This window comes from Oncorhynchus gorbuscha, linkage group LG06, assembly GCF_021184085.1.
Source record: "Oncorhynchus gorbuscha isolate QuinsamMale2020 ecotype Even-year linkage group LG06, OgorEven_v1.0, whole genome shotgun sequence".
Lineage (NCBI taxonomy): Eukaryota > Metazoa > Chordata > Actinopteri > Salmoniformes > Salmonidae > Oncorhynchus > Oncorhynchus gorbuscha.
The window spans coordinates 63,824,561-63,844,156 of record NC_060178.1 but is presented as its reverse complement, the minus strand read 5'-3'; the positions used below and the strand labels follow the sequence as shown (position 1 = coordinate 63,844,156).

General features: G+C 45.2%; 1 protein-coding gene across 1 annotated transcript in view; it reads right to left on the bottom strand.

Annotated features, from left to right (window-relative positions):
- Positions 1-19,596, bottom strand: part of LOC124038225 (baculoviral IAP repeat-containing protein 6-like) — a 135,782-nt gene that overhangs the window by 14,824 nt on the left and 101,362 nt on the right. Inside the window, 5 exon segments of the mRNA XM_046353819.1 lie at positions 113-274; positions 4,300-4,517; positions 5,250-5,360; positions 6,834-6,979; positions 8,896-9,112. Coding sequence (XP_046209775.1) covers positions 113-274; positions 4,300-4,517; positions 5,250-5,360; positions 6,834-6,979; positions 8,896-9,112 — 854 coding nt within the window.

Genomic DNA, 19,596 nt, shown 5'->3' with positions numbered 1-19,596 from the left:
ATTTTTCAATAAATGAACCAAACCCCCAACATTTAAACTGTTGATTAAAAGCTAGGCTGTTGACCCAACTCCTCACCAACCCCCTAACCCTGAGTAACTGTATGGGACTCACTTTCCCGTCGTTGTAGAGGTTTGGGTTAAAGCGCACGCTGTGTCCCCCGGTGGTCTCCAGGTTGACCAGGGGCGGGGAGTTGGGGTAGTCCTGGGGGAAGTACACGTCAAACTCAAAGCAGCCGTTGGCATACGGCGTGTCTGCCGGGCCAGTGATGAGAACCTGCAACACACAGACCACAAGGGGTTAATGACAGTTCACTACCCCCCCTTTTTCTTCAACAAACCCATTACCACTGGAGGTGGCTGACACAAAAGGACAGCATTTTTTGCCTGAATATCTCGTGGCTATTATAGAAATCCAATTCATTTCCACACTAGCTAATCAATCAAGGAGACCACAGGAAGTGAAATAAAAGAAACGGCAGACAGACAAACAGGCTTGGGAAGGTCCCAAAAAGGATCAAAAAAGGGTTGTGCTTTCAGTGACCAGGAACTAAAGACCTTTTGTCTGTATAAGTGGCTCGGTCTGATCGATACAGGGGAAAACCTCGTGGGGAGGTAGACCGCACTCCCCGCTCTGCTCTGTTCTTTGCTCACACGCGCTGAGTAGCGGGTTATTAGCTAGTCACAGGTATTCAGCCTCAAGGATGGCATGCCCGAATGGGGGGGCTGTGATTTACTGCATTAGCCGCTCGCAGAAGGCCCTGACAGCGGAGGGCTAATCTGATCTGAAACCCACTGCACCGAGACCTCGTTTCAAGAGCATTTGGTTCGGGCTTTTTAAAACAAAAAATCCTTTCAGAGTTTCTGTGGGGGGCCAAGCTCAGAGAGACACTATCTAGACCAAGGAGGAAGGGCCAGGGATGCAAACTGGTGAGGGCCCCCAAAAAATTATATGCACAGAAACACGCAGAAAATCTGTGTAAACTGCTAGAAAACTGTAATGAGGTTGTCACGACACCAAGATTGAGCTAATGACGTGATACCAGGCCAAGTCTCACAATACTGAGTAGTATTGCGATACATTGGGGTTTGCTCCGTCCCCCAGGACGCCTGTTCCCATTTTGTATACTTTCTGCACAATACCCTTGACCCTGATATTCACACCTCTACTCAATAAAACACGTTGAATTTAACGTCACGCTTCAGCGTTTCCCGAAGGATTTTTTTTAGAGCAGCGGTGGCAGGGTGTGGGGGTGGCAGGGTGTTTGGGGTGGCAGGGTGTGGGGGTGGCCTCCGACCGCAAACTGTAGAGGCCGCAGAGACAATTTAGCTGTTTTAAAGCTAACTTCCAGCAATACACATTTTGCCATGGATTATGTAATGTTCTTATGCCATCTGAGTGACTCGTAAAATGAAATGAGGGCCCCATGCCATTTTTGGAATTCTAGATGATCCCGTAATCGAATGGTGGCAACTATATAGCAGTGACGGCCCGGCGTTGCTAAAATTTAGAATAGGGGAAACACTGCACTTTTTACTGTATAACAAAGGGCTACTGCAGAAAATAACTGATTTACTCATATCCAAATGCCTACCTGTGATTGGGCATGAGGAACGTAGTAAGGAACATAAATGCATAATGATCTGAATTTTCATTGTGTAAGGAAAGGGGAAACACACCAGGTTTATATGAAACCATCTTTATCAGACTCTTCAGACAACTTTACACACAGCCTTCCAATGTAAACGCTGCGTTCACCTTGCAGAGGCAGTTGCAGTGCATTCGGTGTGGTGCATACGTTGGATTTATCGAACGTTGAACTTTTGTTGCACACATATCCAGATGATGCTGCGTACTATTTTGCGCAAGGATGCTGTCGGTGTGTTCAAAGTGTTACTCTCTCTCCACACACACACACACACACACACGCACACGCACACGCACACGCACACGCACACGCACACGCACACGCACACGCACACGCACACGCACACACACACACACACACACACACACACACACACACACACACAGACACACACACACACACACACACTTAATCCCTCTCCCACACACTGCTCCCAAATGTTAGACACCAAACAGAATTTAAGGAACATCAGATGGATTTTTCCCCCCTTCAGATTTACCTTAGACTGAATTACATTGAGTAGGCATAAGCATCTCTTAGAGTAGGCTCTGTATCCCTTTTCTGTTTTTCCTGTGCAATCCAAATGTGTGCATAGCCAAAATGGTACCATGTTAGCTAGCTAGCCAGGTAACATGACTAAACAAGGTCGTTTGTTACCAAACCAAAAACGAGTAGTTTAAAAAGGCCCGCAACATGGTTTATAAAAATACGCAAATTATGCAGCAATTTGCGATAGAATGGGGTTTGGCTAGAAACGCACGGCTTTCAGTGACGTTAAGGTGCAAGATGACCGTCCCTGTGCTCCGTTTTGTCTCTGGCAGTGGCACTCCGAGGCTGTGCCACAGTGAAGCCCAGTCAGGCTGGCCTGCTAGTCCTTACAGGCCAAATTAAAATATATCTACATATCCATAACAAAACCTCATCACTGTTTGCACACCCCAAGATCACCATCACGGCTAAATAACATTTAAAAACCGATGGGAGATGGGCAGAGGGAAAGGACAGAGAGAAGCAGCAGAGTAGGCTTATGGCTGGTTAGGGGGTGCGGCTGGCTCTACACAGCTGTCACATTGTGAGATCAAAACGGTGAATATCCCCTTTCATCCCTGAAGGGGGAGAGGGGGAGATCCTGGGAGTGTCCTGTGTTCTTGCATCAACAAACAAGGTGTCTGAGTGAAGTTTCAGGGAGGTAGGCTTTCCCAGCTGTAGAGGAGGAGGGAATGGGGAGGGGGCAGGCCACGCTGCCGGCTGAAGAGGAGAGAATGAGGAGGGGAGGAGGGGGGAAAGCTGGCCACACTGCCAGCTGAAGAGAGCAGCTTGCTGATGGGGGAGGAGGAGTAGAGGCAGAGTGAAGCAGGCAGCGTGGAACAGGAACAAGACACAATAGTTAGTAATAAATTTTAAAAAATCAAAGAATCACTGATCCGGGGGAGAGAGGTAGGAAGATACGGGAAGACGTGTGACGGTAAAGAGGACGTGGACACACTGTAGGTAGGTAGTTGGTGTGTGTGAGAGAGGGAGAGAATGTGTGGGGAGGATGAGAGTCAAACACCGACTGACTGACCCCTGTCTCAGCAGCGTCAGGTGTGAGGAGTAGCATGCCTATCCAAACCAGCAGAGCGCTCGCAAGATAGCTTGAGGGCACCAAGTGTCACTCGGGCGGTAAGTATATTTCGACATTAACATTCAGACACTTTTAGTGCGCTTCCCAGAGAAGTAGGTGGGGAAACTGGAGAAAGTGGTTTTGCTAATAATGTCTACGAAGATGGCTTGATGCTACCGCTCCCGGTGAAAGAATCATACACTGTTTATGGCAGTATTTTATTTATTTATTTATTTAACTTATTTAGTTTTAAAACTATGCCAGTCGGACAGGAGCTCTCTGGGGACACTTGAAATGAGTGGGGCAACAACCCCAGATGGGTCACTAGACATCCACAATGTCCCACCACGTCCTCCAGCCTCTATCAACTTGTGGCCCGTTCTTGTGCTGCTAAGGAAAAAGTTGTGTTCTCGGCAGAAATAGAACCCTAGCAGACGAGGGTTTTGACATTTACCAAATGAGACTTTGCCAGTAATTAGAAAAGGGGCCAGGGCCATGTATTAAACGTGATTGGAAAAGGAGTAAGACTTTCAATGACGGCATTGGAATGCGAAGCCATAGGCTATCAAGACGAGAAGCAGAGTCCCCAACAGAACAAACCCAACCCCCCCCTGCTGCAACAACCGCAAGTGGCGCAAGTCCTGCGGTTTTCGTGTCCCAAACGGCATCCATTTGACTGGAACAGTCCCGGAAACACCCTGCTCACTTTTACAAGCATCATCATCATCATCATCAGCTGGCCATCATCTCTGAATCAGACAGATGGGGTCTCCGGTAAAGGCATTTCATAAACACCTTGAATAGATATCACTTCTACAGATGATTACGTAAAATGTGAGTGGCTAGTACTGCATGTATACAACGGAGAGGGGAAATGATAGGCTAGGTGGTTTGGGCTTGTAAAAGACATGCTGAAAGGTATGTACAGTATCAAATCAAGTGGATTGATTACTGAAGGTGCAAGATAGTCCTAAGAGAACGGGACGTGTGACTGAGTGTAAATGGTACAGCACAGAGGACCGTAGAGGACAGGGCCGTATACATCTGTACCTTCATGATGTCCAGTCGCTCTTCGTCGCAGCGGACAAAGACGCTGGAGGAGGAGGAGAGGGGCAGCGAGGTGGAGAGTGTGACGGCCTCCTGTGCCAGGCGGCGGGCGCGGGCAGCGCTGTTGGCGTCGCTGGCGTTCTTCACCTGAGACATGTAGTGGTAGTTCACCTTGAACACCAGCTTCCCGTCATCGTCCTCAGAGACCATCTCAAAGGTGTCTGTCAGGGAGAGACCCAACACAGGTATTAATGTCAATACCTACTGGGACTGCTGGAGAGAAGGTTTAAACACTTTCAAAATGGTTCACTACACATCAAAAGAATAAAAGGCATGAAACAAACATCCTGTTGGCATATCATGCAAATATCCTCCCACTTGGATGAACGAGTATACATGTATCTGGCAGTAAAACCTCTATTCAGTAATGACATGACCCCTATGTCCTTTAATCATATTCCACACCGGGGTTCCTGCCTTGATACCGTGGCTCGTCAACCGTCTCCCTCTTGTACTTGGGCCAGAGCAAGTCCGTTTACATTCATGTCACTTGCGGTTACTTTAGACGTGTGCCGTGCGCAAAAAAAATCTATTGCGGCACAACAAAAGTCCCGTAATCAACCACGGCGTGGCAGGATGAGAAGTGACAGACAGAAAATACCTTCCTCCCTGCAGACAAGCAGCAGGACTGATTTATCTATCATTTCAGAAAGGGGTAGGAGGGGGTTTGGGGCTGTGCTGCTGCTGCTGCTGCGTTCTGGGCATTACGTGCACTGAGGGAGGGACCAACCGACAGAGTGAAGAGCCCTGCCTCTAGTATGCCTAAGCATTCCTCCTCTGCCTTGAAAATAAACATTTCCACATTTCCAACATACGGTACCCACCAAACCACAACTGGCCCAACTGTACACCACACATTGAACACAAACACACAGAAACTTAAAAGCACTCACCAAACTGAAGCTTCTTCATGATGGCCACGTACTTCTCCTCTAGTGAGCGTAGGATGGACATGGGTTTGGGTCTGGTTGTTGCCTTCTTCGAGGACTCGGCCAACTTCCTCTCTGATGGAGGGAAAGAAAAAGACAACCTTGGTACCATGGCAGGTTCAAAGTCATCCCTGTCATCCCCGGCTTACGTTTTCACCTTCATATTGATGAATTAATCTGCAATCCGTTGGGAGATTCTCCCACCCCCTTACCCTCCAATTTCTTCTGGGTCTTGTCGACAGCTAAACCATGTCCAAGACAAATGACAATGGAAACGGCCACCAATTTTCGCACCGACAGTCGAGAGACGGGATAGAAAGCAGTTAATGCATTCACATAATTAACGGTCTATTTATAGCACCCCAGCCCCACTCTCATCCTCTGCTTTAGTTACTGCTACCTGGACAGATGTACCTCCCATTAAATTACTGGTGCATTTTACTGGCCTATTACGACCAGACTTAGGATGCAAGGGGGGGACCGTCGATACTTTATTTACTCTCAGTTCTGTTGGCACGTTAGCATTGGATATCAATATTTCTTGGAACAGTTTCCCAGTTTAACCAGTCTAATACTAGGCTGTAGGAACAGAGCTTTTAAAACGCCCGCCTCCTCGTAAGCCTGTCGCTGGGCCATTTTAAAAGACGAATTAAAACAAAATGCATATCGGTCCAGCCCTCTATGCTGCCCATTTCCTTTTGGAACATGAATCCAGTGGCCATTATCATGTGAATTTCCTTGTGTAAAGTGACGGCTGCATTGATCTGAACATTCCCGCCCCCATCCCCAAATAGAGAGAGCCACCGGGGGGTTGGGGGGTGTTACAGTCAATCATAGGTCAGATGCATCGGTTGGCAGGAGCTCCCTGACAGCGGGCATTATGACCCGATGCCCTCTCACTACCGAACCCTCCTGTCCTTCTCGTGACTGTCTGCACTATATGGGTCTCCCTGCACCATTGGGACACGGACAGAAGGGCTGCATGGGGCCTGTGGGACAACAGGTGGCCACAATAGGACAAAAAAGTCTCTATTTAGTATCAAAGTGATGTAAAGGAACGGGTTAACTTTTAACCTGTCACTGACAGAGTGGGGTTGGGGTTGGAGTTGGGTAAGGGATGTTCAGGCCTAAAACAGGACGCGTTTCCATGATTAAGATAAAATTGAGACTTAAAAGGCTCCAAGTCAATGACAGCCCAGGGAATTTGTACTTGTGGAGACTAAACTTAAGAGACCCATTTTCTTGTCCTTGTCCCAAGAACACACAGGACAAAAGGGAGAGGTAGCGAGAAAAATGTAGACTGGGAAGACATTTGGGACCTGCTGAAATAATTCAGTCGAATTTCAAGGGGGAAGGGGGAGAACATCTTTTGAAAGAGCCAAAACCAGACAACCTTTAAAAAAGGCACGGGCTAACATTTTACTGTGTCACTTCGTATTACAATAAATGTCCGTAAAAAAAAGCCAAGGAGGGTCCAGACTAATAGTCCCCTTGCTCGGCATGGTTTGGCCCTAGGCCAGAGAGCGACGTGTGTGCGGCCAGCCTTACCCTGGTTTGCCTGCCGTAGGCTGGTGGTGGCAGCGTAGACAATCTCAGCCGTCCTCTGGATGTCAGGCACCAGCAGGGTCAGGCCCTCAGGCTCTGGGTCTGAGCTATCAGGCTTCACCACGCCTTTTGCCTTGTCTTTCTTTGACCTGAATAACAAAAAGAGGAGTTCAGTAAATCAACATAATCCCTGCCTGCAGTGACATATATCGCTAATTTACTTGCATTGCAGTCAATCACGGAAGGAAATCTGAGGCGACAAGATTACTGATGGGAATAGAAATGTTCACTGGTCCTAAGGAGTGCTCTACAGTGCAACAATTAAACATTTCGGGCGGTTCTGTAGATGATACCCATGTCCATCTGAAAAGGAGCATATTGCCCAGTGAGCCACAATCCTGGAGCAAAATTGATATACCCATTCCCAGTATTTGTCATGCTCTGTTAAAGGGGTGTGCATCCAACGGTGAAGCCTCAAAACCAAGAAGCAAAGACCATCTGACCCAATGTTCAGACAAATGTAACGAAGTGGCAAGGACACCATTCCTCTTGTCCAGGTGCCATGAATACTTTAACCAGTTTTGTGAAGACTTGCAGCATAAATAATTTGGCGCTCACAACTAGGTAAGCAGAGACATTGAAAAAACCTCCCTACTTTCATCCCAGTTAAAATTAAAATAAGTCCCTGCATCAAAACTCCTGGGTTAAGTGGAAAACCCCAGAGGTGGCTGAAATACACGAGGGACGTTAAAACAGTCCTTTAACCTTGTGCATAAAAACGCAGTGGGAGCTGAGAGGAGAATGGATTCCGCGGCCTTGCTGATTGGTGGCTGAAAAAGACACTTTCCACATGACCTTTTGTGAAGTTGAACAGCCGCCAAGTTCCCTCCCCTTTCTCGCCCCTCTGCTCCACCAAGGACAGTCAGCGAAGGTCTTCTGTCACCAACTCCCCCCCCCCCCCCCCTCCCCGTCCTCATCGGCCATTTCATTCCATTGCAGGCCAGGCGGCCAACACATGCCTTGGCAGGCTGGACACAGATGGGGAGAGACAGTTGAAGAGAATGCCTAACGCTCTGCTGTGGATGCCCAGCTGTCCCAACCGCCCCAAGGCCCTGCTTTCATTAGAACTCTCTCGGTGTGTCCGGACCTCAGCCCTCAGAGTCCAGCCTGATGTAATGCCTGTGGATATGATGCTTATGAATGCATTATCGCTGGGGCCTGACAGAGCCGATAGCAGGGCTATCGGCTCCGTATCGGCTACCCCCCCCCCCCCCCCATCACTGTTGAAGAAACCACAGCTTCATGCTGGACCACCCTCAGACAGTAATCCTAATTGTGTTGCTGATAAGCAGCAGGGGTACAGACCACCAGGTAGGTCAAGTCAAGTCTCCCAGGGTGGCTATTCTGCTGTACATTTGAAAACAACTGTCATGGGTCCTGGCATGTTTGTTGGTGGGACATTCAAGAGGGAGGGGCTGTGCCTTCTGAAATTAATACCCCGCTGGAGCATTAAATTCATAACATGCCACCAGCGAGGAGACATGCATGTCTGTGGGAATCGTACATGCGCTGGAACGTTTTGATATGTCTCCACGGCTAACCACACATGGCTCACATCCTTTAAATATTGACTCCTCGGATGGGATCCCACGGAATACTGAGGATTCCGCGCACTGGGCGGATGTGTGTAGCTAGCGTAGAGGCTAGGAAGAGGTTAACAGTGCCTCGGCTCCTCTGAAGTGTCCTGCTACGGTCTTTGCGTAAAGCTCAGCACTGGGCTGGATGGTGGGGGGAGATATATGGGAGGGGGTTAAGGATCATTTACACAAACTGTTAATTGTGCCGCTGAAGCAGAATAACATGGACTTCCTGCAGACTTTGGGGCTGTGATTAATAATGGATGGTCACAGGCCCACAGGTCAGGTCTACAGGCTCACTACTGCTGATGACTCACGGTCTAGAGACCAGGGAGAGGCGGAAACCATCAATCTACATTGATTACAGCAGTAAGACTTTATTCTTTGCTTGTGTTGTATGTTCTTACTCTGTCCGTTTAAGTCCCCACCTGAGGCGGTTAGTGTAGGTGTCCACGCAGGTCTTCATCTTGGCCAGCAGCATGCCCACAGACGTCTGTCCCTCGGAGCTTCCCTCCTCCTCTTCCTCCTGGCTGGGGTCTCCTGACAGAGGCAGCAGCAGGGGCACCAGGGCCGTGGAGGTGGAGATGGCCCTCAGCAGCTCCAGCAGCGCCCGGTACAGGGGCACGTGGCGAGCCATGTCAAGTACTGAGGGGAGAAGAGAACACAGGAACCAGGGCGTTAAGGAGGAAGGTCAACTCAGACTGGAGAGTGCATAAGTGAGAGCCAAGAGAAACATGGTAATAGGGTTGTTTTGGAATCAATCCCAATAAAAACATAGACAAAGACAAGACACCCATAATTCCGACCTCTCCTGCGATCAAACTACGCATCGCTGTAAATCCAAATTGGGCTGGCACATCTGAAGAAACACACACAAATCGAAATTGGCTTCCAAGACACCAGTTTAGAATTCAATATAGGAGTACATGAGAGAACATAACAAGAGTATCCGTCACATGGTCTTGAGTCAACCTGTGTGTGTGTGTGACGGGATAGATGGGGGCAGGTCGGAGAACTCCAGATTGCACTTGGAGAAAGGAGAGGAGCAGCATGACTAGAGATGGATTGTAGTGAGCAGAAAGCTAGTGAAAAGGGATATTAAATATGATTAGAGTTCCAGGAATGGACAAATGACATGCACGCACTAGGAACAGCCCTCAGGCGGCCAAAACCAATGTCCAGAACTCAATTTAAACTGCTCACAAACAAAAACGTGAGCCCGACTTCTGTCCAATACCAACTCACGTCCCTGAACGCATCTCAAAAACAGCCCTGTGTTCCAGGCCCTGAAATGAAGCAGAGCCAGCTAGTCAGGAGGGCAGTCACCAATGGAAGCTAATCTAAAAGGAAAACTGGGGCCGAGCAACCCCCTCACTTACGTTCCCAGATACATGATTGAATCAAATAATGAATCTCAGGGTGTCATTTTCGAGAATGTAGGACGAGTCAGGGAGTGTGATAGATTGGAAAATCCACTACGAATGCTGTGGTCCAAGGAAAAGGGGGAGTGCAGGAGAGAGAAAGAGGTGGAGACATATTAGATTTGCGGGGAGGGAATAATCCTGACGTGGCTGTGACAGGAGCAGGCCCAGCTGTTTGTCCTGCAGCTTCTTCATTGTGATGGGATTCCATACAGTATAGGTCCCCCTCATCCGCATGACGAGGACTGACAGTTCCCACTTCATACCCATAATGGAAGTTTAAATAACATTGAGTTGTGGTGGCGAGCCTGCTGAGCTAGGCCCCTGCATTCCCTTGTGAGCGGCTTGCGCGAGACAGAGGGCAGGTGCACTCGGCGACCCAAAAACCCCATTAAAAAACTAACCTGGTTCCACGTGGTTGTGCTGTGAGAAAGGCCCTGGCCTGGGACAGCGTGAAACCGGGTTAAAAGGATGTGCTAGATTTCTTTGTGTGTGGTTGGTTGGTTGGTTGTGTTCCTAGTTGGTGGGGGAAATAAAAAGAACACCCAGACATAATCCCTTGGTGAAAAGAGAGGATTTTTAGGATGTATTCAAAACGGGTCTGACTTGGAGAAGCACAAAGGCAATTTGATGGATTAGAACAAATCTAGCAGAGAGCACCGAGGAAGCAACCTTGTCCTCACTCCTTTGTCTGATGATGTACTCCCGTGTATTTAACCACATTGTTTACCAAGCTGTCTGAAAAGCATAAAAGTCACTTCTTGTGGCCTACATCCCTTAAAATGTGCTTTAAGCAGTCCGTGGACAGTCATACTCCTGCTGAACCAAGACCGTGTCCATCATTGTCAGAGGCATATCCGGTCTGTGAGTGGAAAGAGATTTGCGGTGACGGCACAGACATTTCCATTCGCGTGTGTCACTGTCCACCTGAGAGCAACGGTGTGCTCAAATGGAGCAGGACGGCCCTACACTTTTGCACCCAGTCTGCTTTACATTTATATTGGAATTCCCGGCCCCAACGTCCCTTTCCCAGATTTTTAACATTGACCTCTCGTCACTTTAATCTGCTCCTCAATCCTCTCTAGTGTGTGGGCTGCACCCAGAGCAGAGACCAAATCCCCACGCTACTGATTCCAATTACCGCTAGGCTCCGGTCAACTGGTATGATTGATGTGGGAGATGTCACTATTATCCTTATGTCTAATGTCCCCAGTGTTGAGTGAGTGTGTGTGTTGCTTTAAACTCCTCCTCTGTGTCTCTCCCTCCCCCCATTCTCCTCGTACTCTCACGGTCAAGTACATCCCTTGTTCGTCATCATTTAACTTGGACTAGAACCAACAAAATAGCCTTCTCTGCGCAAGGAAAGAAGATGGACTGAGAATCTAATAATACATTAAGACTCTTTTTCCCCCAATGGGTGATAAAACAAGGTTAGGAAATCTAACAGCAGCAGTAATGCTGCAGAGACAAACATGGGTCTGATATGACCTTCGTTCCTTTAAGGCAAAACCATAATTCTGTCCATCAGATTAAAATAAAGGACACAAAAAGTCACAATAGGAGGGGCACCTCCCCAGACTTTAAATTGGCAATAAAAAAAGGTTATCTGTGATACTCCGACAGACGAACAGAAAAGGAGCTACAATGTACGGGACATCCATCTTGACCACAGCTGGCTTGCGAAAACTGACAGGGGGGACCCCTTGTCCACATTTTATTACGTTACAGCCTCATTCTAAAACAAAATGACAAATAATAATTATTCCCTAAATCTACACACAATACCCCATAATAACAACCGAAAACAGGCTTAGACATTTTTGCAAATGTATTAAAAATAAAAATACTGGAATATGTCAAATGTGATAGGTATTCAGACCCTTTACTCAGTACTTTGTTGAAGCACCATCGGCAGCAATTACAGCCTCAAGTCTTCTTGGGTACGACGCTACAAGCTTGTCACGTGTATTTGGGGAGTTTCTCTTTTTCTTCTCTGCAGATCCTCTCAAGCTTTATCAAGTTGGATGGGGAGTGTCGCTGCACAGCTACTTTCGGGTCTATCAAGAGATGTTTGATCGGGTTCAAGTCTGCGCTCTGGTTGGGCCACTCAAGGAGACTCAGACTCCCGAAGCCACTCCTGCGTTGTCTTGGCTGTGTGCTTATGGTCGTTGTCCTGTTGGAAGGTGAACCTTGACCCCAGTCTGAGCTCCTGAGCACTTTGGAGCAGGTTTTCATCAAGGAGCTCTGTACTTCGCTTTGTTCATCTTTCCCTTGATCCTGACTAGTCTCCCAGTCCCTGAAAAACATCCCCAAAGCATACTACCACTACCATGCTTCATCGTAGGGATGTGCCAGGTTTCCACCAGATGTGATGGAAATCTTGTTTCTAATAGTATTGTAGTACTTTGTGCACCTTTTGGCAAACTCTAAGCGGGCTGTCATGTGCCTATTACTGAGGAGTGTCTTCTGTCTGGCCACTCCACCATAAAAGCCTGGTGGAGTGTTGCAGAATTGGTTGTCTTTTCCACAGAGGAACTCCGGAGCGCTGTCAGAGTGACCATCGGGTTCTTGGTTACCTCCCTGACCAAGGACCTTCTCCCTCGATTGCTCAGTTTGGCTGGGCGGCCAGCTCTTGGAAGAGTCTTGGTGGTTCCAATCTTCATACATTTAAGAATAATGGAGGCCACTGCGTTCTTGGGACCATCAATGCTGCAGAAATTATTTGGTACCTTTCCCCAGATCTGTGCCTTGACACAATCCTGTCTTGGAGGTCTATGGACAATTCCTTCAACCTCATGTTGAAAAAAAAAAAAAAAAAAAAAAGCACGAGAGAGAGGAGATGGAGCACTGATGCATTCTCCAAAAACCTAGAATCTCAACCAACCAGAGACAAAACAGAGACGCTCTTTGCATATAGCTAACATCTTAAATAGTCTTACAATGGATTTTTGTGGTTTAGGGGAAACTTGAGACCGTGGCTAAGCTACAGTTTAACAAAAGGCTAGGAAGGTCAGTGACACAAAACAGTCAAAATACTAAACACATTTATCATCGCACTGTGGCTTGGTTCAAGTTTAATTGGCTTCTCGACAGGGCGCACAACTGCTTCTGACACACGAGAGAAGTTGGGGAATCGCCTTGGATTTATCCACGGCACTTCTCATCGAAGCTGGAAGAGCATGGCACTGGCTCGCAGCGGTAACCACCACATGTTGATATTCATCACAACATTCCTCAGTCTAGTTGGGCGGGCATCTGTGAGAAAAATTATCCCCAGAACATCAATAGCCTCTCACCCAATATAGAGCCCTTGCAGGAAATAGGGCTAACTAACCTGATAGGAATATGACTAAAAAAAGTGACAAGTGAGAGGAAAGTGTGAAAAGCAAATTGGGTTTGTTCCACCAATTGGGTGCCTTTTGAGAAGTGTAACTTGGTGGGGGGGAAAAAACAAAAAAAGTTTTATTTTAACAAATGTTAACATTGTCATAAAGAGCACGTTCAACTTAATAAAATGCACTCTTCCCCATCTCAAGATGTTAAATAAGTTAAATAAAGTGCCTATTAAGGACCAAATAAAGTAACAGGGTTGACGACGTCATCTTATATCAGCCATAAATCCTTTTGTGACAGGGGGAATGGAAGCTTGAGGTGTGCAACAGGGCGGGGCAATTGAATGCAAGCTTCACAAAAAATTTAAATTGTTAAAAAAATGTCTAGCCTGTCTGACGTGTAATATTCAACACCGCTTACTTTATCATAAAACACCAGAAAATGTTGAAAGAGTAGAACCAGCTGAGCTCACCTGCTTTTACACTAGGATTTGAGTATTATATGTTCAATGCGTTTTAAAAAATATATTAAAAAACGTAAAAAGGAATAGTTTCACCATATTGAAACAAGAGTTCAGCTCACGTAAAAAGGTTGACTTGAAAATGTGGAACAGGTTTTTTTTTCTTCCTTAAAATGAATCACTAATAACATGCAATAAATGATCTTCATAAATAACTGTCAAAGCAACAAAATAACTAAGGTTTGATAATGACAGCGAAACTTGGAGAAAAGTTGGATTGAAGTGGGTTAAAACACTTCCTAGAAGTCAGAGGATGCACAGAGGGACATGTCAGATTTATTGAATTCTTCCATGTCGTCTATATTAAAAAGGGTACTTCATTTAATACAAACAGGCTTTTAAAATTCTTTATTTGTACACAATTTCCACTTAAAGGGGCTCATTTTAGGGAACAACCCAATTCATTAAAGAGAATGGGATCAAAACATTAAAATGTGGCAGTGGAGCCGTCCTAATAAGTGCCAAGACATGATGGCCTGAAATGTCTCTTGGCTGCAACAACGCATAAACAATTCAGAGACGACATCCAAAAAGCCACAAGGCAAGGGGAAGGCATCTCATGTACTCTATTCGCAACTTTACTTAGAAATCACATAAAGTGGAGCAGGTTGAAATATTACATCAAGCTAAGTGTGATGCTGAAATACGACACTCCAGAGTTGAGAACCAGTCGAGGGTTAGCTGCATACATAATGCATGTGCAACAAGCATTGAAAGTATAAAGCCTTTGCTAGTCCTCAAATCAGAAGTCCAAGCATTAAGAACACAGAGCGCCCCCTGAGCACCCGAGCCATGTTATCTAAGCCTAAACTGTTATTATTGTCAATGTAACAACACACCAGCCATTTTTTGGGGGGGGACTAATTTTGATAGGGAGATGTTGCGAGCAATTCGCATCACTCCGCTAACAAGAAGCACAGAAAATGAGACCCCAGAGCGTACATGTCTACCTTGTTGTGATTAAAGTCATAATTCAACATCTATCATGGTCCAAAACACACCAACACAGTCATGAAGAGGGCACCACAACACCTCTTACCCCTCGGGAGGCTGAAAAGATTTGGCATGGGCCCTCAGATCCTCAAAAAGTTATACAGCTGCACCATGGAGAGCACCTTGACTGGTTGCCATCCAGGAGCTCTATACCAGGCGGTGTCAGAAGAAGGCCCTAAAAATTGTCTAAGACTCCAGCCACCCAAGTCATAGACTAGGGGTACCGATGCACCAAGTCTGGAACCAACAGGTCCCTAAACAGCTTCTCCACCCAGGCCATAAGACAGAGTTAGTTGAATAGTTAACCAAATAGATACCCGGACTACCTGCATTGACCTTTTTTGCACTAACTTTGACTCATCACATATGCTGCTGGTACTGTTTATTATGAGACTTTATTCCTAGTTATATGTGCAGTGCCGTCAGAAAGTATTCACACCCCTCGACTTTATCCACATTTAGTTGTGTAACAGTCTGAATTTAAAATGGATTAAATTGAGATTGTCACTGGTCTACTACACACAATACCCCATAATGTCAAAGTGGAATTATGTTTTTATTGTATTTTTGTTTTTACAAATGAAAAGCTGAAATGTCTTGAGTCTATAAGTATTCAACCGCTTTGTTATGGCAAGTCTAAATAAGTTAACAGTTCACTTTTGCTTAAAAAGTTAGTGTGCGCAATAGTGATTTTTTTAATGACCACCTCATCTAAAGGAGGGAAACCATTCAGGGTTTTCACCACAAGGCCAAAGGTGACTTTAAAACAGTCCTAGTTTAATGGCTGTGATAGGAGAAAATCGAGGATGGAACAACATTGTAGTTACGCCACAATACTAGATTGACAGAGTGAAATAGAAGCCTGACGGAATACAAATTGTCCAAAATATACAGTCTGTTCACAACAAGGCACTCAAGTAATACTGCAAAAACAAATGTGGCAAAGCAATTAAATGTTTGTCCTGAATACAAAGTGTTACGTTTTGGGCAAATACAATACAACACATTAATGAGTACCACTCTTCATATTTTCAAGCATAGTGGTGGCTGGATCATGTTATGGATCTGCTTGTAATCATTAACTGGGGTGTTTTTCCAGGATAAAAAAAAGTAATGGAGCACAGGCAAAATCCTAGAGGAAAACCTGGTTCAGTCTGCTTTCTACCAGACACTGGGAGATGAATTCATCTTTCAGCAGGACAATCGACACTTATATATATATATATATATGCCATTTAGCAGACGCTTTTATCCAAAGCGACTTACAGTCATGTGTGCATACATTCTACGTATGGATGGTCCCGGGGATCGAACCCACTACCCTGGCGTTACAAGCGCCATGCTCTACCAACTGAGCTAAAGAAGGACTTGAGTTGCTTACCAAGAGGACAGTAGAATGTTACAGTTTTGACTTAAATCTGCATTAGAATCTATGACAAGACCAGAAAAATGGTTGTCTAGCAATGATCAACAACCAAACAGAGCTTGAATAATTTTGAAAATAATAATAATAATAATATATATATATATTTAAAGGTAAATGCTGCACAATCCAGTTGTGGAAAGCTCTTGGAGGCTTCCCAGAAAGATTGCTGTAATCGGCGTGTGATGACACTGCTCTGGATGAAGTTCATGGTTGGGATTGTACACTATACCGTCCAGATGTCAATCTCAACATAAAAAACAAATGAAATTATCAAATTGATTGTTTGACATTTATAAAATTGCATAGCGAATATAGCAATATGAATACTGTGCTCGTTATGTTTTTTGCATGAGTTATACAATAAGAAATAAAATGGTAATGATTAATCTCCAAGTGGCCATTGATTTAGCATAATTGAACACGTCACAAGTAGTGTCACTCCATCTAGTGGAAGGGGAAAGAAAACGGCTAAGGATTCAGCAGCGGGCTGCATAATCTGTTTGTATATCCAATCACAGCGCAGCGACATGTTTTCAGGCCCACCTTCGGCTAAAGCGGTGCCCCTGTGGCGTCAGGTTTGAAATGAGATGAGAAACCAAAAGGAAATGAGAGAGAGCTCAAACAAGAGGCCTGTGCTTCTGGGAAGGAGGGAGGAAGGGAAGAGATGAGAGAGAGCGACGCTGCCGTGTGTACTTGACAAATTAGTGTTCGTAGAATTACCAGATAAGAGTGCCATCGGCGGCGACTCCTCTCCTACCACCGACACTGTTGGCAGCTTCAATACAAGAACAAGACTCTACCTTGCCCCTTTTCTCCTGTTCCCAGTCTCCTGCTCCTCCAATAGCAGCACAGTAAAATGTGTAATAGACAGGATCCTGTGTTTTGCGCAATCATGTGACAGAAATATTTTATTCTGTATTTTAAACCATATTCAGAAATGAGAATTGCACCAAAGAAAATTCAAGCTATGGTCTCCATTTATAGCTGGGAAGGGACCTCTACTGTTTCTACAAGACCAGCGGAGTATGATTTCTGTTTCAACTTGTTATTGTTTACTTTGGTCAATTCCTACTAGCACAGACTTTGTTGATAACTATTTAGGGAAAATGTACTTGTTACAACTGTGATACGTGGTCTCACCTAGCCATCTTAAGATAACTGTGCCAATTTTAAGTCGCTCTGGATAAGAGTGTCTGCTAAATGACTAAAATAAAAATGATACTCCTGAACCATCTGACAACAAAAGGTGACAGTTTGATGAAAAGGGTTCAAATCCAGGTATGTCACATGACTGTGCAACACAGGGCCCTAGATCAAGGCTAGCCAAGCAGTACTACGCACAAGGAGGTAAGTGGGAATAAGAGCAGCGAGTGTGGGAGAGGTGCCACCGTAGCCTGGTTGCTCCTTCTGCGGGTCCCTAGAGGTGGCAGTGAGTGACAGCCTGGCACAGGGCACAATGTCCAGCCAGCCTTGTTAATCCACAATTGGGGGTTAGGCTCAGGTAGCGGTAGGAAAACTGTAGTAAACAAATAAGAACGTGGCAAAGGGGGAATGGGAAGGAGGTCAATGCCTATTGCGGAAATTGCTTATTCGAAATATGTTGCAGAGGATTAAAAAAATGGAATCGGCAAGGTTTATGCTACACACTCCTTTGCAGGGAATACCTGGTCGGTCTCTGCAATTAAATGGAGTCATGTGAATAGAAGTAAAAAGGCTGGCCCTGTCATTATGTTACTAAGCCAGTGGGCTCCCTGCACGTTTCCATTCCCAGTTCATCATGGGAGTAAACAGCGACAGAGGTCAATAAAGCAATAACAGATAAGGTCCCACCACTAACACAGAGCAGCATGGTAGATAGTTCTGGGGAATTACCCAACATTTTGGTTCTTTTTTTGGTTTAAAAAAAAGAAAATTGACTTCACATGTTCAATTATTTGAATTCCATTTCTTTGTTTTTTTCTGAGAGCACAATGGAGTTTCTCTAGAGATAAATCAGATCAAGCCCAAACTGTGGGATGTATACTGAACAAAAATAAAAGCAACAATTTCAAAGATTTTGCTGAGTTACAGTTGACACAAGGAAATCAGTCAACTGAAATGAATAGATTAGCCCTAATCTATGGATTTCACATGACTGGGCGGGGGCTCCGCCATGGGTGGGCATAGGTCTACCCACTTGGGAGCCAAAACTAGGTCCAGCCAATCAGAAAGAGTTTTTCCCACAAAAGGGCTTTATTACAGACAGAACTACTCCTCCGTGACGATCCCGCAGGCGAAGAAGCCTGATGTGGAGGTCCTGGGCTGGTGTGGTTACACGTGGCTTGCAGTTGTGAGGCCAGATGGACGTACTGCCAAATTCTCTAAAACAACATTGGAGGTGGTTTAAGGTTGAGAAATTAATATTGAATTCTCTGGGAACAGCTCTGGTGGACATTCCTGCAGTCAGCATGCCAATTGCACACTCCCTCAAAACTTGGGACATCTGTGACATTGAGATAATGGCCAATTTTAGAGTGGCCTTTTATTGTTCCCTAGCACAAGGTGCACCTGTGTAATGAGCATGCTGTTTAAATCAGCTTCTTGATGTGCCACACCTGTCAGGTCGATGGATTATATTGACAAAAGGAGAAATTATCACTAACAGGGATATAAACAAATGTGTGCACAAAATTTGAGAGAAATTTAAATCTTTGCACATATAAAACCTTTCTGGGATCTATTATTTCAGCTCATGAAACATGCGACCAACACTTTACATGTTTCATTTATACTTTGTTCAGTGTAGTAAGGAGTTACCAAAATAACAATATCCAACATAGTGCAGAAAAAGCGGTAATTAACTACAATGACCATAATCCATTGCTCGCCTACACAGGATAGAGCGCAGGCTGCATCGTGAGGTAAAACACATGATCTAAGTGATTGGTATTCAGCAGTCATAAAAGTATGCCTTATTTACTTTGACGAACTACTAAAATAGTGATTTGTCAGAAAGCAGCTTTATAGAAATGAGATGACTTGGAATGAAATAAAGTAATCAAATATGATTCATGATTCCATGTGTTATGTTATAGTTTTTGTCTTCACTATTATTCTACAATGTAGACAATAGTACAAATGAATAGAAACCCTGGAAAGAGTAGGTCTCAACTTTTGACCGATAGTTTGTATGCAAAAAATAAAACAAAAAACACTTGTACATGTCTGAAATAGGACAAATTTAAGCACCCACTTAATTAGCATTATACAGTACATTATACCAGGGACATAATCAACATTTGGGTTGGTGGATCAATTTAAGGGACAAATTCTATGGAGATCTAGCCATAATCAAGTTAAATTGTGTTAGCTTTTGTTTGTTCCTTATCAAGCACAAATTCTGAACCGTAAAATGCCTCTCCAGTCCTCCTGAGAAGACATAGTTTATCTGAATGCT